Source organism: Doryrhamphus excisus, chromosome 1 (assembly GCF_030265055.1).
Source record: "Doryrhamphus excisus isolate RoL2022-K1 chromosome 1, RoL_Dexc_1.0, whole genome shotgun sequence".
NCBI lineage: Eukaryota > Metazoa > Chordata > Actinopteri > Syngnathiformes > Syngnathidae > Doryrhamphus > Doryrhamphus excisus.
The window spans coordinates 37,028,116-37,052,611 of NC_080466.1; the positions used below are offsets into that span (position 1 = coordinate 37,028,116).

Consider the following 24,496-nt stretch of genomic DNA (forward strand, 5'->3'; position numbering starts at 1 on the left):
TTTCATGTATCAGTCGGAACACAAGTTGTATGCAGAACGTGTTCCATGACGAGCACATTCAAATGTTACACATAGTCTGTTACTGAGCGGGTGCGTTCGAAATTGTATTAATAATTGTAACACACTATCTCTTATCTATTCGAATTAATATGTCGTAAAATATGGCGTATCCACAACAATAACAGGAACTAAGGTGCAGACGTGGGTAAAATCCACACTAGTATCTCACCATTCGCGGCGTGTTCATGCTATATTGGAGCATTTTACAGCAATGGAATTGTCCAAAGAGTCTCCAAATTGGATTCTTCAACATCCGGTGGTAAGTGTTTGTTTATAAACATTGCCTAACTAATGTAAACGTTGGTACTGGAACAGATATTACACATTTTTGCCTTTATATTTAGTATCACCTGATGAAGAACCTCAATGTGGAAGACAGTGCACAAGTGCATGCTGCTTTTCTTGTTTACATGGACCTCACTGAGGGTGAGTTTGTACTAAATACTAAACAAATGTGTATGTGTTTAAAAATACCAAACATGGAGATAAACTTGAGGTCCAAGTTAATGGACAGTTAATGACATGTATCATATCATAATACAGTATCAATTTAGTTTTTGTGTTTTGAAAGAATTATCACAATTGACCTCACTGGCTGCTGTTCTTTGCAGTGCGTAACTGGAAGGAAGTATCCTGCGTTAAAAATGACGAACTTCAGCTTGTTTTGTTAGAGGGAAAAGAGAAGGAAGGCTCCCCTATGCAGACAGTTCTTCCACTTCCTGTGCATCAGTCTGTAAGCCACAGAAGGTGAGAAAGCTCCTCGCCTTATTCTTATTTTCATAAATCAGTGCTTAGCACATCAGATTTACTTTCTGGAGATGTGATTTGACGATATGTTGATCAATAAAGACGCTATATACTTCTGTGCAGTATCCGACACGTACTGGACAGAGGCTTTCCGATGCTTCTATGTGCTGTAGCTTCAGACTCCACGCTGGTCTACCAGAGGTTAACCGATGGCTTGGTGACGCCCGACCCGCCTGTAGGTCCCTTCCAGGATGTTGGACGTCGGCAGCACAGGAAGAGACGACAGCAGCATTGAGCATTTGGTGGGAAACTAGTGATCATTTTTGTTTGGACTGAATTACTGGAATAATTGGGCCCTAGGTGTACAAAATGAACAAGATAGATAGTTTTAGCCCTCGGGTCATCTCTGGCAAGACTGCGGTGATGGGAACAAGCACCAGGTCTTGGGTGTTTCAGGTGCTTGATAAACTTTGATGTGTTGAAGCTCAATGTTGTTTTTTTCCCTCCATTACGGAACATTTGGAAAGTGTCCATCCATCCATTTTTCTCCGCTTATCCGGGTCCAGGTCGCGGGGGCAGCAGTCTTAGTAGGGAAGCCCAGACTTCCCGGCCCCCGGCCACCTCCTCGAGCTCCACCGGGAGGACACCAAGGCGTTCCCAGGCCAGCTGTGAGACATATTCCCTCCAATGTGTCCTAGGTCTGCCCCGCGGCCTTTTCCTGGCTGGGCATGCCCGGAACACCTCACCAGGGAGGCGTCCGGGAGGCATCCGGACTAGATGCCTGAGCCACCTCAACTGACTCCTCTCGATGTGAAGGAGAAGCGACTCTACTCTGAGCCCCTCCCGGATGGCTGAGCTCCTCACCCTAAGTGTCTTCCTTCTGAAACAGGGGAGAAGTTCCACACAATTGATGCCATGTTTGTTTACAAGTGAGCTACAAGCAGGCAGTTTTGACAGGCTGTTCACAGAAGAGGAGCGCTTGCACAGTACGTAATAGTAATCTCGCCTCATTGAAACGTTTATTTTGGGGTTTTCTAACCTGTCCTGTAGTATATTATTATAGTATATATTGACATAAATCGAGTTTTAGTGGAAGTTATGCCCGAATTGACGTCTCACACTGTGCACAGAACACACAGACATTTAAAATACTAGTAATATAAGGATTGGCGGCACGGTGGTCGAGTGGTTAGCGCACAGACCTCACAGCTAGGAGAGCAAGGGTTCAATTCCACCCTCGGCCATCTCTGTGTGGAGTTTGCAAGTTCTCCCCCGTGCATGCGTGGGTTTTCTCCGGGTACTCCGGTTTCCTCCCACATTCCAAAAACATGCTAGGTTAATTGTTGACTCCAAATTGTCCATAGGTATGAATGTGAGTGTGAATGGTTGTTTGTCTATATGCCCCCTGTGATTGGCTGGCCACCAGTCCAGGGTGTAGCGGTAGAAAATGAATGAACATTTGAGTGTTAAGTTGCTGTGTGATGACTTTAGTGTTCTATATAAAAAGTCAGACCGTTATTGAGTAATGACCTCCTTCAAATATACATCAGAATTTATAGTTAAATGACTATATCATCAAACGATGTGCGACCCTCGTGAGGATAAGCGGTAGAAAATGAATGAATGACTGAATAATAAAAGGATTAGTGGTTTCCTTACAGGTCTTTCGACCTTCTTAAAATATTGTCCCAGGATAATTTGGAAGAATAATGTCCTCTTCTCCTACCAGATCTTCAGCATTCATTCATCTTTATCCTCAATGATGGTCACGACAGTCGAGACACACATTGGACTTTGAGATAAGTTTCCAAAAACACTTTTATTTTTCTAGAAAAACAAAGGATCAACATAGAAATAACACAGCGACATTGGTGAGTGAAATACAGACCAATATTTGACTTCACCCAAACAGGGTTCATCAGGACACGATATTAGAAGCGGGCGAGGGCGTCAGCAGCAAGCCGACCGTGTGAGTGTGTGTGTTTTTGTGTTATGATGAAAGAAAGGACTTTTGAGTATATAACGACAACACTTCAACCCTGAGCCTTGTTTAACAAATACTGTATATTATAAAGGAATGTGGACAAACAGACAAGACGGACACGTTTTTGGCCCAGAAATTGTAGAAACAAGATTTCGTACTGTTTCCTGGAATGCAGAAGGCAGATCAACAAAGTGGGCCTCATGAATGAAACATTTGGATGCGGGTTTGCTCCTGAATTGTACGCACAAGTAATTCAATTGTTCATTGTTCCTACTGATATATATTTAAAAGTCTCAGTAGGATGCAATTAAATGTTAGTCTTCTTTATTAAAAGATGACTCAAGGCAAATTAATAGAATTAGCTCAGTTTCTTTCTGCTCTTTTTTTCCTTAGCGGTCACTCTGAAAGTGGAAAAATAAGCAAACATCCATGCATGAAACCCATTTTTTCTGACTGACTTGCTTCTGAGATTTGGATGTAAACAGCAAGGTACTGCAAATACTGTCTTTCAGGAGTTGTCCAAGCAGGGGAAACATTCCTCTTGATCCCCCAAATCCCTGACATCCTATAATGGCTTTTCAAGAAAGTCAACCATCTTTTGATTTCGGTCATTACATTAGACAAGAAGGAGCTTCGTCTTGAGCAGGAGGCCAAGATGGTTGCTTGATAAAGTTGTGTCCTTCTGCCATTCAGGCAGGTTATAACGTCCCATCCTCTCAAGGTTGACGGCTGACGGATGCTTGACCATGATGCTATGTCATGTCTTCCTCCTCTGAGCAGTAGTCCCTGCCCTGCAAGAGGTACAAATTCATTCATTTATTTCTACTCCTTATCCTCATGAGGGTCGCGGGGGGTGATGGAGCCTATCCCAGCTGTCTTGGGGCGAGAGGCGGGGTCCACTCTGGACTGGTGGCCAGCCAATCCCCGGGCACATAAACCACTCACATTCATACCTATGGTCAATTAACCTAGCATGTTTTTGGAATGTGGGAGGAAACCGGAGTACCCGGAGAAAACCCACGCATGCACGGGGAGAACATTCAAACTCCACACAGAGATGGCCGAGGGTGGAATCGGACTCGGGTCTCCTAGCTGTGAGGTCTAACCACTCAAAACTCTCTATGGCGAGTTCAGCTTGGCCATTATGCTACATGTTCTGCATTGGTTCACATGTGACGAGTCATTTGAACCTGACTAGATGTAGTCTGGTGGCCTCAATAGCCCCGTGGCAATGCTATACTGCATTGCTGTCGGAGAAGTAGTCAATGATCACATAATTTAAAAGGTTTGTGGTGCTGGACTATTAGACTATAAGAGCCAGAATTAGGGTTCACAGAGTCTATATAGAAGTTGTCACGTCTCTCCACAGAGTGAGAGCTCTTGGTGTGTCTGTCTCTTCTGGTATTTTACCATCAGTCATATGTAACTGTTAGGAGATCAGGAAGACCCGGGTTCGCTTAGCATCGCTGTGTGGGTTCTCTTTGAGTACTCCGGTTTCCTCCCACATTCCAAAATCATGCATGCAAAATCAACAGTATAATTGGCGACTCCAAATTGTCCATGGGTATGAATGTGAGTGTGAATGGTTGTTTGTCTATATGTGCCCTGCGATTGGCTGGCCACCAGTCCATAGAGTACACCGCCTCTCGCCCCCCGAAGACAGCTGGGATAGGCTCTAGCATGCCTGAAACCCTTGTAAGGGTCAGTGTTATAGCAAATGGATACAGTACGTAGGCTACTTTGTGCATCGGCTGCATGGTAATAATTCAACAGAATTTGCATGAAATCCGGTTATTTCAACCAAAATCAGTCCCTCATAAACTAACCTAATTTCTAAATCATTCTTAACGCTCTTAAATTCCCCACTTGAGGATTACAAATATAAAAAAATCCAGATATTTGACAAGCCCAATGACAATATTGTAGTACTATAACTGATTGGACTGCAACTAATTTGCTTGTTTTTGGTTGATTGTCCATATCCCAAAGTGAGCTGGGATAGGCTCCAGCTTACCTGTGAGCTTGAAAAGAATGCAGTAGAAAATGAATAAACACGTATTAAAAGGTCCATCCATCCGTTTTCCTCCACTTATCGGGTCGCGGGGGCAGCAGTCTCAGTAGGGAAGCCCAGACTTCCCGGTCCCCGGCCACCTCCTCCAGCTCCACCGGGAGGACACAAAGGCGTTCCCACGTCAGCTGTGAGACATAATCCCTCCAGCGTGTCCTAGGTCTGCCCTGGGGCCTTTTCCCGGCTGGGCATGCCCGGAACGCCTCACCGGGGAGGCGTCCGGGATGTCCCAAGAACCAGATTTGGCCGCCGAAGACCAGGTCGCCCAGGCACCCGCCCTTGACCGCCACCCAACACACAATGCACCGGACCCTTATGCTTGCCCTCTGTTTATAAGACTTAATTACTTTAAGTGACCAAGAATGGACCAAAAAAAAATCAGGAAGGGTGAAAATACTTTTTCACACCACTGTAAGATATGAGAAGTTGGAATTGAACAAAGGAGGCAGCCAAAGCAGTCCATTAAATGTCGTTTTCGGCACCCCACAAAAGTCAAGCGCTATTCAATGACAAAAATCAGGAAATCTAAGAGCATGATTAGTGTGATTAGCACTGAGCAATCCAAAAGAAGAAAAACAAAAATCCCCCCCCCCCCCCCAAAAAGCACACAGTCACACGGCAGTACGCTCATGAGAACATGTTTCCCGTAATGCCGCCATAATAAACCAAGCTGGTAGAGATGCGCTGACAGATGACAGATTGAGACGGCTTTATGGTGGATGTTGTCATCTGTTGTGTCCTCACTTGCTGCAGATTTGCAGCAATCACAGGATTAACCCCGGTGACGTCATTCAGTAATTACACAGACATAAAACCCAAAATGTGACGTGTGCTTTTTATAATAATACCTTTTCAATTTTCTCATCCAGCATCCTAAAGAATTCTTGCTGGCTCTCTGAGGAATGGATACTCCTGGAAGAAAGAACACGGTATGCACACACATGATAACTGTATATGTATAAGTCTAAATGGTAATATCAAAAGTACAAGCTCAGGAAGGAGACATTGACTCTTACAGCATCTTTCCATTTCCATTTGATCCCGTTTCATCCATGGGTTGATTTTTTCCAAGCAAAGCACTTGTCTCCTGCGGGACACACAAGTAGAAATGAAAGCAGATATTGGAAAATGCCCTCTCATTCTTCAATCTGACCATCAACATAGTTCAGTATTAATGGTGTATTACAGTCCTGATGAAGGGAAGAAATAGAAATAGAATGTACCAAAAAAAAAAAGATTGAGTGGCTGTGCCATTTGCCTCAAAAAATGTTCCTTTGGAGATGTTTTATTCATGGCTAGCTTACCATAGGGGGGGTGAAAGGACATCTGTCATGTCTGAACGAAAGGTCTTTTTTTTAACTTTGTTCAAAAATGCACATTTTCCCTATTGTAGGGTAAAAAAAATAAAATAATACAATTCTAGCATTACAAAAGGGAGCCACAACAAGAAGAATGAAGGTTTGCCGATCCGTGCTCTCGGTAGTGAAGATTGTTAAATGGAGAACATCCATGTCCGGAACAGATTGTAAACGTCCCTTGCCAGCACTCCCACATTTTTTCAATTAGAATCAGATCGGGGGGGCACAGGATGGTATTCATTCATTCATTCATTTTCTACCGCTTATCCTCATGAGGGTTGCAGTGGTGCTGGAGCCTATCCCAGCTTGGGGCGAGAGGCGGGGTACACCCTGGACTGGTAGCCAGCCAATCACAGGGCACATATAGACAAACAACCATTCACACTCACATTCATACCTATGGACAATTTGGAGTCGCCAATTAACCTAGCATGTTTTTGGAATGTGGGAGGAAACCAGAGAAAACCCACGCATGCACGGGTAGAACATGCAAACTCCACACAGAGATGGCCAAGGGTGGAATTGAACCCTGGTCTCCTAGCTGTGAGGTCTGCGCGCTAACCACTCGTCCGCCGCGCACAGGATGGTCCAAAATGTTATTCCTCTGGAAAAACATCTTTTGTCAAGCAGGCATTGTCCTGTTGAAAAAGCCAGTCGGTACCACACAGACGGGGGTGGTGGGGACCTTCAGTCATGAGGGATGCCCCCTGCAACATTTGACGCCCCTCCACAACCTGAAGTTCCATTGAAGAAAAAAAAAACACTCCAGATCATGATAGCACCCCCTCCACTGTGTCGTGTGGAAAACATCTCAGGTGGGATCTCCTTGTCAAGTCAGTAAGCTATCCTGATAGGAAGCTATCAGGACCGTCAAGGCAAAACCTTCTTCCACCTTTCAACATCCCATGTTTGTTGCTTTCTTGCAAATTCCAAACAGACAAATTTTGGCATTGAAGGACATAAGGACTTTGAAGATGTTATTAATCTTGTTTGATATGCACCCAGCACCAGTATGTTCATTTGGACCGAGGATCATCCCGTATCTTATATCTGGACAGTGTTCAAAGAGAGAAAGCTCTTTTGCCTTTGCCATCAAGAGATCATGACACTAGCCATGTTTTTTTCTTTCAGAATGACCTTTCAAAACAATGGTATACATGGAAAGGAATATTCCAATCGCGTGTCTACATGCGCCGCTATAATCAACCAGAATAGTCAATGGGGCATGCCCAGTAAAGCGTAAACACCAACATCACGTGATACCGACTTCCTCGAGTTTTTCTTTCACTTGTTGGAATAACTCCGTATTGCCAGTTTTTCGTTCCTCCAGTCTTGAAATTTAGTTTAAATCAAAAACAAACTTTCCGCAGCAGTCCAGTGCCGATTGCTCGCCTCCATTTTTTTTTTTTAAATCGAAGAACGTCTGGAGCTGCGTGTTACGTCATATCTCAGCATTCGCTGAAAGAACGCACCCGGGAACAGGAAAAGATAAAGTTCAATCTTGCTATGTTTGCTACATGTTTTATATAGATATGTATTTTCTTTTTTAATAAAACTGGACTTGTGAATGGCGTATAGAAGGGTTTAGATTCTGTTCCACAGATGGCACTAATGCACACGAAAGCTGCTTGCCAACCGCCAATAAACAACAGGGGAAGAAAACCACCACAAAAAAGAACGCAGTCTGACAACTTTCCGATTGAGCGGGTACAAGATACCTCAATCGGATAGGGGAAAGGAATATTCCACCCCTGTGAATCCCATTATATATTCATTCGGATTGGCACTTTTCTTTGGGAATGAGGTGTGTACAAAGGTTACATTCTTTCCGTTTGAGCAAATAAACCAAATGGAATTGGGATATTCGGGTCCATGTAAACGTGGCTAATGATGATTTTGGCTTTAAAAGGCTGTGGTCTTCAACGTTTGAACAACCTGTTTCACTTCAATGTTTCATGTTGAAGCTCCGTTTAGAATCTCCTTATGATCCAACATTACCAAATGTAAAATTTTGATCAAAAGGTATTTTGCATTTAAGCAATTTGACACATTAGAGATGAAAATAACGAGCCACAAACCGTGCTTTCCTGGCCCTCTACTCCGCCCTCTTCTCCACTCACGTACTTGACTTTCTCCACTCCTTTCATCTTGTACTCATCTGTGACAGAGTGGGAGACAAAAGAGGCAGAAAGGAACATGCATCTCCTTTTTTTTTTTTAAACCACAACAACATCACCGCCAGCCCACTCGCCGCTCACTGTGACCAATTCTTCCTCCCAGTTAACATGAAGTTCTCACAGCTCAGCACTTGGCCAGGTAATTATATGTGCTGCTGCCTAAAAATCCTCTCCTCACATTGATTGGCCAGAAGCAAACACATGACGAGGTGTCAGCCTGATTCTCCTCTCGCCATGTTTTCTCTCACACATGCGCCCGCCCCCCAAAGACTCGCTCCCACGCTTTCCGAGAGCAAGGAACTCAAATTCAGATAGCATGCAAACATTCTAATGAGATCCATTATAAGAGCTGCATCAAAATTCAGCCGCTACTAAAATAGCAAGGTTAAGTTTTGATTGACATGTGTAGTAATACTTCCATACTGAGATGTGTATTAGCTGGCTTGCAGTTCCACATCACAGTAAACTACCATGATAAACATCAATCAAAACAGAGCATTATTATCTTTTGGATCGCAATCACATGCAGTTAGTTGGTAGGTGTGGTTCATGTATTAACTTATGTAACTTATGTATTAGCTTAGATAGGAATAAAGCCTTGAAAATGTCTCTTATAAAGTTTTTAATGAGGGACAATTTTTTTAACTATGGAGGAAAGTGCAATTAAATGATGCATTAATTGTTGTATTTTAAACATTTTTATCAATTTAAAAAGGGAAAAAAAGTTCCCAACCAATGTTAATTATCAACTAATAATTATCAGGGTTAATTGAGTCCAACTCCAACCGTGATAAGTGAAATTCCATTAAGTATGAATCTTTGTTTATAAATGAAATATTTTCATAGTTGGAACATAAAAAACCTGTTTAGAATCTACTGTAAATACGTTTTTTACCATGATTGGGGCACCTCTAGACATGAACTAATACACCATAGTCACAATTGCACTGGTATTACTCATAGCAGATAACATTACAGAAAATTTAGAAAAAATGTGTGGAGGACAGGAAGTGATGTCAGGGGTTCAGAGTTTTGTGGATTACGGCCGCAACAGTAGTCAGTGTTATTATTATGATAATTGGGATAATATTGTGCCAGTTGTGAGATACTTCAATCCTGCAATAAGAGCCTGTTCAACGCTGGTACGTTTCTCCGAACATTAAACTGACATTACTGACATCTAGTGACCAGTGTAGAATACTACATATCACAATTTGAATGAGTCCTCTTAATGCCCTGTTTGCAAATAATAAAAACGTAATAAACCACATATAGTTAGTGGGTAGACAAATTATTTTTTTCAGATTAAAATGAACAAAGCATTATTAGAGCCCTGTTGACATGACAAAACACGACTATAGTCACATTTATACTCTTTTTATTTACAACATATTGCGCAACTGCAGGGTCTTGAGACACATGCTAACTCGCAAACTAGAGAGCTAGCGACCTAAACGGTAGCCTTCAAGTTATTTCCTTTAAACTTAAATAGCCAAAAACTTACCACTTCCACAAGGATAGGGAGGATAACTATTAACAGTTATTTAACCTTTAACATGAATATTAATCAAACGTAATGATTTTTTCTGGGTACATGATACCATACAGCATCCATATCAAACTTGCACGGGCCGCACTAACATTAAACTTTCATATCAAGGCGGGGGCCTCAAACTAGTGTGGGCCACGTGTTTGAGACCCCTGATTTAGACTATTTGAGAGCCTGCTGGTTGCGGCCAAATAGTGCACTCCATCTTACCAGACACAAATCAACAATCAATTCCTCACAACTGGCAGTATTGTTAATCAATTATTCATCGCCCCATCCCAAAACCTGAGCATCTGTATCTGAGTATCTCAAAAATAAGCATTATAGTCAATTACAACCTGTATAATGTATATGCTTGACCTGTGTGTACAACTGACCAGAGAAGAGGTCTCCATTGCTGTGGGCTTTGCTCTGGTCCTCCTCACTGTTGGGTACTGCAGACACCTGCTTGGCGGAGGCGCAGCCCATGTCCTCCTCCTCCTCCTCCTCCTCAGCCTCTCTCCACCTCACCCCCGAGCATCACAGTCAAGTCTGGAGAGAAGGGAGACCATATAGGCCAAGGGAGACCATTTGAACCCAACCGCAGACAAGAAGCACTCAAAGATCCTCATTTAGAAAAATGGAACCTTTCTGGCACAATCCCCCAGAAACCACTCGTTTCTCATAATCAATTAGTCATGAAGCAGCCCCGCCCTCGTCTCCGTGCGAGAATGACGTGACCGGTCCACACACACACACACACACACACACACACACACTGATCCTGCCAAATAGTGTTCACGGTGGTGCCAGCTGCACCGCAACAATGGACCTTTTTTGCAGGCCTTTTCAGCGTGCTGGGATGCGCGCAGCCAAGATGCCGGTCAATGATTAGTGAAAGGAGGGCTTCTGTTGCACTCTCAAGGATTCCACCGGCACAGCGTAGACGTGATCTATAAAAGTGAGCTGCATCAAGTTGTGCAGAATGATCGATCCCCCTTGATGAGGTTGATGCTAATGCAGCTGGGAGTCCAGCTGCAGTCGTTTTGATCATCACACACACAGCAAACGCGTTCATTTCTGCCTTGCTGCCTTCCACAATCATTACATTTGTTTTTCATTTTTAAAACTATCCTAGAGTGGGGGAATCTGCAACATTTTAACGTAATGATAAAAGAAGCGAAGAAATATGCAAGCGACAGACGCGAAAATCACACATCAATGAAAGAAGCGATGGTGCGATTTGGGGGCAACATTACCTGTCATGTTTATCCATATTTGAAGGCTCAGTCCTCCAGTAATAGGTCAGATAGGGGTTTTATACCGGTTTTGGACCCACACAGACTGCATCTGCTGCTCCTCTTGATTGGACACAGCATCAGAAGTCGAGATGCAGTCAGTCCGTCTGCCAGCTGTCTGGTAAGGACGGCTGGATGCACGATAATCCCCCTCACCCACCCCTCGACCTCGCAATAAAAACAAATCAAACCTAAATATAAAATTAATAAAGCGATTCCATCTGGTTCACGACGTATTATGAAACAAACCATCCGCTGCGTTTTCCATTCGACAGCTTGTATTTACAGGACGGGAAAATTGTCCACTGAGTTGCTATGAGCTTCAGTTGCAACACGGAACAATTTCACCAGCGCACAGCTCACTTCCGTCCACCTCATTCCTTCCGCATGAGCAAACTTGACAGGGGGGGAAAAACAAGTGTGTGAAGTTGTACTTTTCCGACTAAAAGTTGAATTTTTTAAACTCCAGGAAGATGATTTTACTCACAATGATAGCTCGTGTGGCGGACGGACTGCCTCTCGCCGCCTCTATGCAAGAAAACGACCAGGTATGAATGAAAACACTCGCTTGTTTCGCCAAACTTCTTGGAGTTAATTCAATATTTGACGTATGCTAGCTTGTTCGCTGTAACCCAACTACGATAAGAGGCTACTTTCATTCTGTGTGCTATATTACATGATTCGGCATATACATTGCGGAGAAACGAAGTGTGTTATTTCATTAAAAACTGTTTGTGTGACTTTTAAGTAATTATGGTAGTACAAATTATTAAATGGACGACACCTGACTTTAAAAGTCCTAGCATATAAATGTTATATGCTAGCATACAAATGTTATATGCTAGGACTACGTTAAAAAGCCATAGCATTTGAGTATGTGGAATCAAACTATGGAATGGATTGAGTAAGGAAATCAAACAATGCACAACGATGAGCCAATTCAAGAAACAATACAAGCAGTTGATGTTTGCTAAATACAAGGATGAAGAGTCTTGAACCAGTCATGATGTGCTATATATATCACTATATTGACACTTACTATGGTACTTATTATGTTATTGTATGGTCATATCACCTCGTACTTCAGTACTTGACAAAAAATAAAAAACACTTAAACTATATTAGGAAAGCAGGAAGTGAACAAATGTAACAGTTACTGATTGTAAAAGTACCAGATGGAGGGGTAGGATTTAATAAGCTTTGCTTCTTCCTACTCCTTTTGGATATGTGGAACTGGGAACTAATTATGTGATGCATTCAATTGTAATATGATGCATGTTCAAATGAAGTAAAACCATTACCATTAAAAAGTTTGCTTTGTTTATTCAATGGGTGTCAGCTATACATGCTCATAGTGTGTTACACCCCATGATCAACTGCTGAAAAGCACACAAACTGCCAGTCAAATCAAAACATTGCCATATTTATCATGCAGAATTATTAATTGAAATCACCCCCATCACTGTAATATCTAAAATGTAAATAATATTGTTGGCAGTCTGGAAGAGACCTCCAGCAGTACCAGAGACAAGCCAAGCAGCTGTGCCGTAAACTGAATGCTCAGAGTCCAGACCGCTGTACCGTGGAAGCACAGGACATGAGTTTTCAGTAAGTCAACACAGGAAGCAAGCCAAATAAGTCCAGTATTGCTATGTTTGTTTTAAGTTGATGTATGTCTGTACAATGTCAATAATACTTCTTATTCTCAGTTATTTAATAGCAGAAGGTGTTTGCTACCTGGCCATCTGTGAGCCCACTTTTCCCAAGAAAATCGTCTTTGCATACCTTGAGGACCTCCACAGGGAGTTTTCTGACCGGTATGGAAGGAAAGTTCCAATGGTGACGAGGTCGTACTCCTTCATCGAGTTTGGTAAAACTTGCCACTTTCGCCCAGAAAGACAATTTGTTTGAGTGTGTGTGTGTGTGCAATCTTGACTGACATTAACCCTAACGTCTAATTTTTTTTGTTCTTTTCAATTCCAGACACGTACATCCAGAAAACAAAAAAGTCATACATTGACAGCAGGGCTAGGAGGAACTTGGGCAGTATCAACACAGAGCTACAGGATGTTCAAAAAATTATGGTGGCCAATATTGAGGAAGTTCTGCAACGAGGAGAAGCACTTTCGGGTAAATATGGTCATTTTAAAATTACCAGTAGGTGGTGTGATGTCCTGGCTAACGCCAAACCCATGTAACATAGTATGAGTCACTCATAAAGAGCATACAAAAGAGTATACATACCAGTATAACATATAAGTCTGACTCACACTTTACTAACACTAAATTCAGCACACAGTCACCTAACACTCAAAAGGTGTATATGCAAACAAACAAATGTATTATGGAAACACTTCATGTTAAACTTGTATTAATACATGTTTCTATATTTCTGAGGTATGTTTGTGTTAAGTCGCTGTGTGATGAGTTTAATGTTTATAACATTAAACATAACATGAAATTGTGAGTCATGTACATTTTTCAACTGTTCTTAAAATGTTGATCCAGAATGTATTTCAGACATTTATGTGCATCTGATAACTGGTTCTCTTCCAGCCTTAGACACAAAAGCCAGCAACCTGTCCACACTGTCAAAGAAGTACCGCAGTGACGCAAAGTATCTCAACACCCGCTCCACGTATGCCAAAGTCGCTGCAGTGGCGGTCTTCTTTGTCACGCTCGTCATCTACGTGCGCTTCTGGTGGCTCTGATGGGATGCATTTTAGGAGCATTTCTCATGGAAGGTGGATCATACAGGCCGAGTACCGCTGTGCCGTAACAGGTCATGTGTGTGTGTGAAGCTAAATGATCCAACAAAGCCATCATGCTATGGACACTTGAGGACAGACTCGGCTGCAGGTTGGTGGGATGAAGCCATGCTTTGGAAGCAGACTACGTGGTGCGTTAAAGAAGCGAACTTGGTCTTGACTTGTGCTTACATGTTTTAAGGAGATCTATTTCAACACCAAGATGAAAGCATCTAAGTTGAAGGTCTTAAAACTGTGATTTCAAAAAGCTTATTGTTTGAGGGTAACACAATTGTCTTATTGAGGATTAAATAATTATTAAAATGACCGTTTCATTTCAAACTATACAAAACTACATACTCATCACACACTCGGCATATTGTGATACTGCATATTCGCATCTATTAGTCAATTGCAAGATAATCATTTGAGTAGTAGCCCCTCACCACATGGCGCTTCAAATTTTGCGTCACTTTTGTTTGCTGTTTTATGGTTAACATCCTATTATTCAAAATATATATATTTTTTGTAGCAAAGTGTACATATTTCTGGCCTAAAAGTATTTTCAAGCATAAAAATAACTACACAACTATAAGGCTTTCAGAAAATGCATTGACTTTGTGGTATGTAGTACTATACACTGATCACTAGGTGTCAGCTAGCTACTGGGACAACAAGGAACTTTTTCAATGCTAACATGAGAGTCTATATCATGTCTTATTTTGTCTATGAGTGATACGAATGTAAAGGTGACTATAGGGGTGTTAATTCATGTCCAGAGGGCTCGTAAACATGTTCCAACTAGATAAGGAATCCTGCAAAACTTAACACTGTTGGGTCTGGACTGAGGTGTGGACTCGAGTCACAGCTTTGATGACTTTGGACACGATAATATCAGAGATAGCAACTCGACTTGGACTTCAGTCGGATGACTTGAAAATACTTTTTTCCCCCAGTGTGTGCTGTAGGGCTGGGCAATTTTATCCCGATTTGATCCTGCAATATAAATCAGTTTTGTTCCCAAAAAAATGTATCAATCAAAACCAAGCATCGATAGCTTTATCTCTGTACCAAGTATCAGAAGTCTGCTCAGGTTCAAAGAAAACAGCATCTCAGGAACTCTTGTGGTGTTGAGCAGCTTGATACACCAATATATATTTTAATGCATCACAAATAAGATGTACATTTTTTTCACTATATTAAAAATGATTGCGACTGTAGAGTCCTTGCTCATGTTGTTGAGTGTAGCGGGAAGACTTAGCTTGCCTCCAGTAAAATATTTCAGCTGTAGCCGCTCCTCTTTGAAGAACATGATGAAAGATTTAAGCCAACATGTCAAAGTCGTCTCTCTGCAAAGAGAAGCAATGGTCATTTATATTATGTAAAACTTGCATGATCTTTCCATAAATATGGAGTTTGCAATAAGTACAGCAATGGCCGACAATCCTCACCTGATCATTATAATTCATGACATGCTGTTTGATTTTGGATGAATCCACCCAGGTAACAAAATCTTCCATGTTTCTATAAAGATATGAAGGGGGGGGTCATAGATTATAACATGTACAGTACAGCAGTGTGTTCAAGTATTCAAGTGATGGTTAACTTCGAAAAACTAGCCTTGTGACAAGAAATGCTGGATCTGTGACAATCTCAGGGCCGACACGTACATCTGAAATCAAGTCAAGGTCCAAAGAAACCAGTTTTAGTCTCCAACACAACAATACTGAATGAATATGCAGTCACGACGGCAACATCAGTAAAGGATACGCGCTTGCTCGATAAAGGTGATGGCGGTTTTTAGGTTCTCAGCCATACGGAGCCTCAGCATCACGCAGGGTAGTCTCCTCCTGTGGGAGTGACAACAGTCATTGGATAAACGGGTATGTTGTTAATGTATTCACAGGTAAAGTGTTGTACCTGCAGAAGGAGGATGCTGTGACCTTCTCTGTAAGGGACAGATTCTGTTTTGTGGGGATTAGTCCAACGCCGTACCTTAATATTGAGACACAATAAGTGATTTATAAACTGACCCCATCCACCGGAAATTAGGATGCACATTCACACTTACAGTTTTTCCAGTAGTCGATGTGTGCTCTGAGCTCTAAAGCCATCTTTCTCGTCCAGGTCTCGAATTTTTTGGGCCAGGTCTCGTATATTGCGACTCAATTTGTTGTACCTGTGAAATTAAGACGTTAATAGGATAGTTCACACTCAATGGCAGTGCGGTTTCAAACACGGAAGAACCATGGCGAACACATAGCGACGCGAATGCTTACTTAGTGTAGTCTTCCCTCTTCTCGATGTGGTATTTCCGCAACACTTTCACCTCGTGGAGGTTGTTATCTACCTCCCAGTTAATAAAATCCACCTTCTTCAGCAATTTTTGTTCATGGTATTTCAATTTACGGACCATTTTTAGAAAGAAATAGAACAACGCTCTCTACAAACTGTATTTCCGGAATTCTCACGTTGCTGCAGTTTGGATGGAAACAGGAAACACGTGATCTGAATTTGTTGCCAGTCGACACCTGGAATTTAAACAGCGCCATCTGTTGACAAGGCGGTTAAAAACAATGCTATTGTGGACCAACTTGCGGTTTTGACTAATCTTTTTTTTTTTTAATACAAATTAACACACGACCTCATTTGAAATTATTTAACCTCATCTGAAAGAATTTGAAGTACAAATAATAAAGGCCTTAATTCGCTAAGCAATTTAACATTGCAGTTCCAAATTGTAACATTAATTTGTCCAGTAGAGGGCATTCATCCTCAGTATTTTAATAGACAGCAGTGAGAAAGGGGGGCCTTCTACCTCCGCCCCAAAAGGAGAGCTGTGTACTGTCAACTATTTCACTTTTGCCATCCACTCTTGGGATGGAAGTCAAACTAACCTCTGAAGTATATTTTGTTGAAAGCAGGAAAAAGGGGGGAAAACCACCATCCAGCTAATGAGCGTCCCCAGAGTCATCTACTTCATCTTTCAGGTAAAGTACACTATTTGATGGATGCTGGGTAGATCACTTTATCTGCATGCAAGGATTGCTGTTCATCCCATTTTGGAAATGTCTCTAATATGCCTACAAATGACTTTCTTCATGTCAAGTAGTATATACTAGTATATATATATATATATATATATATATATATATATATATATATATATATATATATATATATATATATATATATATATATATATATATATATATATATATATATATATATATATATATATATATATATATATATATATATATATATATATATATATATATAGTAATACTGTATGTGACAGCAAGTGAATGAACTTGAAACTAAACACTGGACTGTTGCACCCACCGGTTTGTGTTCTAAATGGTTTGCATCCGGGTGAATGCCACGGTTCAATATTTGTTTTAGTCACCTCCCTATAGAGCAAATAACAACCTGCCACTTCAATCTCCATCAGCATACACAAAGTAGAGGTAAATTATCTTTTAATTCTTAGTTACATCTTATGTTTACACCAATGTAGCCACTGTTTCCGCTGATTAAAAGTTTCAAACCATAACTCAAAAAAATCCCAAACCCCCTAAAATGGAAATGTTCAAAAAAGGACTAGTAGATGAGTAGATGCAGCATTCTTGTTAATCTCCAAAATAGGTTTGCGCATGTTTGATGCCAATGTTTCTAGAGGTATTTGAATGTTGCTCCAGGTGGTGAAGAAGGCCTCACGCCGGCTTCACTGTTAAAAACAATGTGAAGTAATTTATTGTATATGCTACAGAGATATATGTATACAGTGATGTAAAAAAGTGGACACTTAAATTTTTCAGATCATCAAACAAATATAAATATTAGCAGATGACAACACAACTGAACACAAAATGTCAAACTTTATTAAGAAAGAAAAACCTACAAGACCCTGTGTGGAAAAAGTGATTGCCTGTCTGTTAATACATAACTGAGATTGAGCTCAATGAGTTTGGGACACCAGCAAACCACAGCAAGAGCCATTATCCACAAATGGCGAAAACATGAAACAACGGTGGTGAACCTTCCTAGGAGTGGCCGGCCGACCTAAATGACCTCAAGAGCGCAGTGATAACTGATCCAAGAGGTCACAAAAGACAAAACAAAAGACCCAACAACATTTAAAGAACCGCAGGCCCCAATAGATGATCCCAAAGACCTTTGGGGAAAATACTCTGACGAGAAAAAAGTTGTGTATCCCATTCCATCTGGCTTAAAAGTAACCCTACATTTCAGAAAAAGAACATCATACCAACAGTAAAATATGGTGGTGGTAGTATGATGGATCAATGGCTTTTTGGAAGATTTGTTGTGATAAATGGAACCATGAATTCTGCTGTTTACCAAAAAACCCTGAACACATCATGAGTTAATATGTAACCAACAAAAGTGAAGCGTTTTGACTTCACGTTGAGAGCCGACAGTGTTTTCAATGTATGGAAAGAGCGGAGGAGAGGAGGAGTGAGGGGAGAGTTTGTTGGATGTATACACTGAGAGGGATTGTGCACTGTTAAACTGTGCCACAGAAGGAGGTCAGTGTGTTTACACGCCACACCTCTTATTCTGTCTACACACTTTTTTTTTTCCCAACAGAATACCCACCTCTGTAGTATGACACATTTCCGACATTGGACTTTGTCCCCCCAACAGACCAATCACACTCACTTCTATCCTTGTCAAGGACCTGCTTGGTTGAAATTTTACGAGAAGGGGAAGTTAAAACTGAGCTTGTTTAGGGTTGCTGAGATCCGGGTTAACCTTCATGCTAGTTACAGATGCTAGTGAAAGGAGCACACAAAGCAAACAATCCAGCCGAGCCACTCTGGATATTTAGTTCACGAAAGGAAAATATGCAACTTCCTTCCCACCAAACCTGTTTGAGACGTTACTGCAAGTCAATGGTGATTTTTTTTTAACATTACCTAGCATGGCGATGCACTAACAAGAGAACGCGACGCGTGTCAGGAGAGAAGATGCATCAGTCCGAAAATGTAAGTCTCTGATAATATCGATGAAAGCGTTAACTTTTCAACTTTTTGTAGCTGATGCGTTCATGTATGAGTTACAAAACTCCCGGCTTGTCATATTGGGGCAAGTTTTTGAGTGACACGAAGACGCATTGCAGTATAAATGTTTAAGGTGTTTTTTGAAATGTTAACACAGGTTGCTCTTTAAAGGGGAAGGAATTTAGCCCATCATTCACAATCCTCCTTTAGAGCAGTGAAAGCTTTCTAGACCATCCAGAATCTGCACTTCATTCCTGCCATCCACCGAAACTGTTTAATTAGCTCCACCCCCAGCTCTATCTATCTATCTATCTATCTATCTATCTATCTATCTATCTATCTATCTATCTATCTATCTATCTATCTATCTATCTATCTATCTATCTATCTGTCTGTCTGTCTGTCTGTCTGTCTGTCTGTCTGTCTGTCTGTCTGTCTGTCTGTCTGTCTGTCTGTCTGTCTGTCTGTCCGTCCGTCCGTCCGTCCGTCCGTCCGTCCGTCCGTCCGTCCGTCCGTCCGTCCGTCCGTCCGTCCGTCCGTCCGTCCGTCCGTCCGTCCGTCCGTCTGTCTGTCCGTCTGTCTGTCCGTCTATCCATCCATCCATCCATCCATCCATCCACCCATCCACCCATCCACCCATCCACCCATCCACCCATCCACCCATCCATCCATCCATCCATCCATCCATCCATCCCAGCTTTATAGATTTTGTTCTTTGTATTGGCTAATATGAGTGTTAAAGTGATTGTAGGGCTGTTATCTCATGTCTAGAGGGCTCTAATAATTCCTTCATTAATTCATTAATTCATTCAGGGTCGCGGGGGGTGCTGGAGCCTATCCCAGCTGTCTTCGGGCGAGAGGCACCCTGGACTGGTGGCCAGCCAATCACAGGGCACATATAGACAAACAACCATTCACACTCACATTCATACCTATGGACAATTTGGAGTGGCCAATTAACCTAGCATGTTTTTGGAATGTGGGAGGAAACCAGAGTACCCGGAGAAAACCCACGCATGCACGGGGAGAACATGCAAACTCCACACAGAGATGGCTGAGGGTGCAATCGAACACCGGTCTCTTAGCTGTGTGCCCTGCATCCTAACCACAGCCCACAATGCATTTCAAGGAGTGATTTTAAAAGTGTTTTTCTAACTTTTCCCAAAGGTCTCGTCCGCATCCCCCCACAGAGCGTCCTCCAACATGGTGTCCCCACACTCCAAGAGGCTGAAGTACCTATCATTGGGGGTGCTGGTGTTGCAGACCACCTCACTGGTACTCACCATGCGCTACTCTCGCACTCTGAAGGAAGATGGCCCCCGCTACCTGGCCTCGTCTGCCGTAGTGTCAGCAGAGGTGATCAAAATCATCATCTGCACCTTGCTAGTCTTCTTGGAGAACAGTAAGTAGCAGGTTTTTCTTTTTTTAATGCTTCTGTATCATCTCAGTGCTTGGCTGTCTCTTTGCTCCCTGAGCGGCTGACAAGACCCTCTCTGTCTCTGTTAGATTTCAGTGTGCGGGCCATCAACCAGTTGCTGAAGGAGGAGATTGTGAGCAGGCCTCTGGAGACACTGAAGTTGGCTATTCCTGCAGGAATCTACACCCTGCAGAACAATCTTCTCTATGTTGCCTTATCCAACCTGGATGCAGCCACCTATCAGGTCACACATACAGGATATGTGCTGCTTCATTCATTCAGTCATTTTCTACCGCTTATCCTCATGAGGGTCGTGGAGGTGCTGGAGCCTATCCCAGCTGTCTTTGGGTGAGAGGTGGGGTACACCCTGGAATGGGGACGGAAACCGGAGTACCTGGAGAAAACTCACCCATGCACGGGGAGAACATGCAAACTCCACACAGAGATAGCCGAGGGTGGAATTGAACTCGGGTTTTCTAGCTGTGAGGCCTACATGATAACCACTCGTCCACCGTGCAGCCTGATATATGTTATTCATTCATTCATTCATTCATTTTCTACCGCTTATCCTCACGAGGGTCACAGGGGTGCTGGAGCCTAACCCAGCTGTCTTTGGGCGATAAGCGGGGTACACCCTGGACTGGTGGCCAGCCAATCACAGGGCACGTATAGTCAAACAACCATTCACATTCATTTTTGGAATGGGGTAGGAAACTGGAGTACCCGGAGAAAACCCACGCATGCACAGGGAGAACATACAAACTCCACACAGAGATAGCCGAGGGTGGAATTGAACTCGGGTCTCCTAGCTGTGAGGCCAGCATGCTAACCACTAGTCCACCGTGCAGCCTGATATATGTTATATTTAACTGAAATTTCTGATCCCAACAACCAGTGATTTAAATGATGAGGGGTGCCCAAACTTTTTCATACCCCTGTATATGAAAAATGTCTTATTTGCTGGCAGGATAATCATCATTTTTTGTTTTATTCAGGTCACATACCAGCTGAAGATTCTGACCACTGCTCTGTTTTCCGTCTCCATGCTGGGGAGAAGGCTTCGATTCCATCAGTGGCTCTCTCTGCTCCTCCTCATGGCTGGGGTCACTTTAGTGCAGGTAGTCACTGAAAGTGAAGAAATACTTTTAGTCGAACATATTGTATTGCCTGTATTTTTTTTTTTTTTTTTAACTCTAACCTCCACAGTGGCCCACCGAGTCTGAAGGAGACTCAGAGCAGAAGGTCCTTTCTGCCAGCATCCAGTTTGTGGGGCTGATGGCTGTGCTGATGGCCTGCATATCCAGTGGCTTTGCTGGAGTTTACTTTGAGAAAATCCTCAAGGAGACTAAACAGAGTTTGTGGGTTCGAAACATACAATTGGGTGAGTAAATATACTCTTTTTTTTCTGTGTGTTTTCATATATTTGTACTATTATGCTCAGAAGTTTGGAGAATAACTTTAGGGATGTTCTGATCAGGGTTTTATGTTGCCGATACCAATACCGATCATCTATGAGTGAAATCGGCCGATACTGATACCGATAACGATCACACATATGCAGTGTAAATGTGAATCTCTGTGTGGAGTTTGCATGTTCTTCCCGTGCGTGTGTGGGTTTTCTCCCACATTCCAAAAATGTTCCTATTAAGTTAATTGGCGACTCTAAATTTTCCATAGGTTTGAAGTAAATATGGTGAATAATAATTCATTCATTCATTCATTTTTTTACCGCTTATCCTCATGAGGGTCGCCGGGGGTGCTGGAGCCTATCCCAGCTGTCCTATCCCGGTGAGAGGCGGGGTACACCCTGGACTGGTCGCCAGCCAATCACAGGGCACATATAGACAAACAACCATTCACACTCACATTCATACCTATGGACAATTTGGAGTCGCTAATTAACCTAGCATGTTTTTGGAATGTGGGAGGAAACCGGAGTACCCGGAAAAAACCCATGCATGGGGAAAACATGCAAACTCCACACAGAGATGGCCGAGGGTGGAATTGAACCTGGGTCTCCTAGCTGCGAGGTCTGTGCGCTAACCACTCGACCGCTGTGCAGCCGTGAATAATAATAATAATAATAATAATAATTCATGTTGTTTTTAAAGCCTGATTCTCTTGACTTCACTGCAGGTTTGTTCGGGTTTGTGTTTGGTACTGTCGGGATGTTAGTGTATGATGGAAGGAGAGTCGCACAGTCTGGAATGTTTCAAGGCTACAATCCGATCACCTGCATAGTTGTCATCCTACAGGTATGGTCACGATATTTGTCTTCACATTTGATGAATTTATTACTCATTCATTCATGCTTTGTCAAGTACCGTGATGTGGAAAAGTGTTGTTACTCTGAAATGTTTCAGATCATCAAATACATTGAAATATTAGCCAATGACAATACAACTCAACACAAAATGCATTTTTGAAATGAAACCCTTATTATTAAGGGAGGAAAAGAACCCCAACCTACATGGCCCTGTGTGAAAAAGTGATTGCCCCCTAAACCTAATAACTGGTTGGGTCACCCTTAGCAGCAACAACTGCAATCAAGCGTTTGAGATACGTAAATTGCAATGAGTCTCTTCCAGCGCTATGGAAGAATTTTGTCCCACTCATCTTTGCAGAATTGTTGTCATTCAGCAACATGGGAGGCTTTTCCAGCATGAAGACTTTTTAAGTTCATGACACAGCATCTCAATAGGATTCAGGTCAGGACCATGGAGCCATTGAGAGGTGGACTTGCTGGTGTATTTTGGATCATTGTCCTTCTGAAGAACCTAAGTTGGATTCAGCTGGAGGTCACCAACAGATGACCGGACATTCTCCTTCAGGATTTTTTTTGGTAGACGGCAGAATTCATGGTTTCATTTCTCACAGCAAGTCTTCCAGGTCCTGAAGCAGCAAAACACCCCAGACCATCATACTACCACCACCATATTTTACTGTTTTTTCTGAAATGCTGTGTTACTTTTGATGTATGGAAGATGTATATGTATATGTATATGTATATGTATATATATATATATATATATATATATATATATATATATATATATATATATATATTTTATATATACACACACACACGGCGCACAAGTGGTTAGCACGCAGGCCTCACATCTAGGAGACCCGAGTTCAATTCCGCCCTCGGCCATCTCTGTGTGGAGTTTGCATGTTCTCCCCGTGCATGCGTGGGTTTTCCCTGGGTATTCCGGTTTCCTCCCACATTCCAAAAACATGCTAGGTTTTAATGTAAAACAACCTCTTTTGTGTTACTTATGTTATGGCGGGCCGCACGGCCGTCGAGTGATTAGCATGCAGGCCACACAGCTGGGAGACCTGGGTTCAATCCCACCCTCAGTCATCTCTGTGTGGAGTTTGCATGTTTCTCCGGGTACTCCGGTTTCCTCCCACATTCCAAAAACATGCTAGGTTAATTGGCCACTCCAAATTGTCCATAGGTATGAATGTGAGTGTGAATGGTTGTTTGTCTATATGTGCCCTGTGATTGGCTGGCCACCAGTCCAGGGTGTACCCCGCCTCTCGTCCGAAGACGGCTGGGATAGGCTCCAGCACCACCCGTGACCCTTGTGAGGATAAGCGGTAGAAAATGAATGAATCAATATATATGTATATATATATATATATTATATATATGTGTGTGTGTCTTTACCTATTTCCACCTATATTCATAAAGCGACACGTGGTACCTTAATGGATTCCAGTGCATGTGTTTGTGTACTGCGGTGCATGTTTTTTGCAGCGTGCTCAGAAGACAGCATCAAACACCGTTTGTTTGTGTTCCTGCAGGCTTTAGGCGGCTTGGTTGTAGCTGTGGTCATTAAATATGCCGACAACATCCTCAAAGGATTTGCTACCTCTCTGTCCATCATTGTGTCCACGCTGATCTCATATTTCCTACTGAAGGACTTTCACCCTTCCAGGTAAACACATGCATGCTAATGACACACAAGTCATTTACATTGCAAATAACCACTGAGCATAATAAAAAAACAACATGGCTGCTTGTAGTTCACGTAGTATACAAACGTCCTCATGTCAATCACCTCTTTTATTCCCTCTGCCGT

The 24,496-nt window shown here is 42.3% G+C and overlaps 5 protein-coding genes across 11 annotated transcripts in view; 3 read left to right on the forward strand and 2 right to left on the reverse strand.

Moving 5' to 3' along the window:
• Positions 1-3,738, forward strand: tsen15 (TSEN15 tRNA splicing endonuclease subunit). Its single transcript, XM_058065009.1, has 4 exons — positions 1-319; positions 405-486; positions 672-807; positions 931-3,738. Exons 1-4 carry the CDS (start codon positions 272-274, stop codon positions 1,100-1,102), a joined length of 438 nt encoding a protein of 145 aa, XP_057920992.1. The 5' UTR covers positions 1-271; the 3' UTR covers positions 1,103-3,738.
• On the reverse strand, positions 2,293-11,554 carry zgc:55943 (uncharacterized protein LOC406337 homolog). Of its 3 annotated transcripts, none has more exons than XM_058065039.1 (6): positions 11,182-11,549; positions 10,321-10,474; positions 8,296-8,375; positions 5,876-5,946; positions 5,708-5,771; positions 2,293-3,582 (listed from the first exon to the last, which is right to left on the reverse strand). In XM_058065039.1, exons 2-6 carry the CDS (start codon positions 10,409-10,411, stop codon positions 3,544-3,546), a joined length of 345 nt encoding a protein of 114 aa, XP_057921022.1. In that variant the 5' UTR covers positions 10,412-10,474; positions 11,182-11,549; the 3' UTR covers positions 2,293-3,543. The 3 variants fall into 3 exon arrangements, with proteins under 3 accessions (XP_057921022.1, XP_057921005.1, XP_057921013.1); XM_058065022.1 differs by lacking the exon at positions 2,293-3,582 and adding an exon at positions 5,464-5,606 and having other exon boundaries at positions 11,182-11,554; XM_058065030.1 differs by lacking the exons at positions 2,293-3,582; positions 11,182-11,549 and adding exons at positions 5,464-5,606; positions 10,755-10,923.
• sec22ba (SEC22 homolog B, vesicle trafficking protein a) lies at positions 10,976-15,166 on the forward strand. The gene is made up of 6 exons (XM_058064979.1): positions 10,976-11,341; positions 11,690-11,768; positions 12,719-12,828; positions 12,930-13,090; positions 13,204-13,350; positions 13,777-15,166. The coding sequence occupies exons 1-6, from the start codon at positions 11,313-11,315 to the stop codon at positions 13,929-13,931; spliced, it is 681 nt and encodes a 226-aa protein (XP_057920962.1). The 5' UTR covers positions 10,976-11,312; the 3' UTR covers positions 13,932-15,166.
• On the reverse strand, positions 14,971-16,467 carry imp3 (IMP U3 small nucleolar ribonucleoprotein 3). The gene is made up of 7 exons (XM_058064999.1): positions 16,247-16,467; positions 16,039-16,146; positions 15,888-15,962; positions 15,738-15,817; positions 15,588-15,639; positions 15,419-15,491; positions 14,971-15,316 (listed from the first exon to the last, which is right to left on the reverse strand). The coding sequence occupies exons 1-7, from the start codon at positions 16,381-16,383 to the stop codon at positions 15,290-15,292; spliced, it is 552 nt and encodes a 183-aa protein (XP_057920982.1). The 5' UTR covers positions 16,384-16,467; the 3' UTR covers positions 14,971-15,289.
• slc35a3b (solute carrier family 35 member A3b) overlaps positions 16,468-24,496 on the forward strand; it is a 10,175-nt gene continuing 2,146 nt past the window's right edge. For 3 of the 5 annotated variants that reach the window (XR_009126623.1, XR_009126622.1, XM_058064936.1), the window contains exons 1-7: positions 16,474-16,957; positions 20,159-20,393; positions 20,498-20,652; positions 21,404-21,526; positions 21,615-21,789; positions 22,545-22,663; positions 24,219-24,352. Coding sequence is in view for 2 of the 5 variants with exons in the window: in XM_058064936.1 (XP_057920919.1) it covers positions 16,922-16,957; positions 20,159-20,393; positions 20,498-20,652; positions 21,404-21,526; positions 21,615-21,789; positions 22,545-22,663; positions 24,219-24,352 (977 nt within the window). In the remaining 3 variants the exon portion in view is untranslated. Of the gene's footprint in view, positions 16,958-18,512; positions 18,977-20,158; positions 20,394-20,497; positions 20,653-21,403; positions 21,527-21,614; positions 21,790-22,544; positions 22,664-24,218; positions 24,353-24,496 lie in introns of those variants that run through there. The other 2 variants (XM_058064950.1, XR_009126628.1) reach the window with 2 other exon arrangements.

Bases quoted from the DNA above. Each gene is read 5' to 3' on its own strand.
- tsen15 (XM_058065009.1), top strand. From the start codon at position 272: ATGGAATTGTCCAAAGAGTCTCCAAATTGGATTCTTCAACATCCGGTG. The intron at 487-671 runs GTGAGTTTGTAC...TGTTCTTTGCAG, and splicing joins TTACATGGACCTCACTGAGG to TGCGTAACTGGAAGGAAGTA. The intron at 808-930 runs GTGAGAAAGCTC...ACTTCTGTGCAG, and splicing joins CAGTCTGTAAGCCACAGAAG to TATCCGACACGTACTGGACA.
- sec22ba (XM_058064979.1), top strand. From the start codon at position 11,313: ATGCAGTCAGTCCGTCTGCCAGCTGTCTG. The intron at 11,769-12,718 runs GTATGAATGAAA...TATTGTTGGCAG, and splicing joins CTATGCAAGAAAACGACCAG to TCTGGAAGAGACCTCCAGCA. The intron at 12,829-12,929 runs GTAAGTCAACAC...TCTTATTCTCAG, and splicing joins GCACAGGACATGAGTTTTCA to TTATTTAATAGCAGAAGGTG.
- imp3 (XM_058064999.1), bottom strand. From the start codon at position 16,383: ATGGTCCGTAAATTGAAATACCATGAACAAAAATTGCTGAAGAAGGTG. The intron at 16,147-16,246 runs GTAAGCATTCGC...TTAATTTCACAG, and splicing joins AAGAGGGAAGACTACACTAA to GTACAACAAATTGAGTCGCA. The intron at 15,818-15,887 runs GTACAACACTTT...TCACTCCCACAG, and splicing joins ACAGCATCCTCCTTCTGCAG to GAGGAGACTACCCTGCGTGA.
- zgc:55943 (XM_058065022.1), bottom strand. From the start codon at position 10,411: ATGGGCTGCGCCTCCGCCAAGCAGGTGTCTGCAGTACCCAACAGTGAG. The intron at 8,376-10,320 runs GTCAGTTGTACA...ACTCTGTCACAG, and splicing joins CAATGGAGACCTCTTCTCTG to ATGAGTACAAGATGAAAGGA. The intron at 5,947-8,295 runs GTTTGTGGCTCG...TGTGTCCCGCAG, and splicing joins TAGAGGGCCAGGAAAGCACG to GAGACAAGTGCTTTGCTTGG.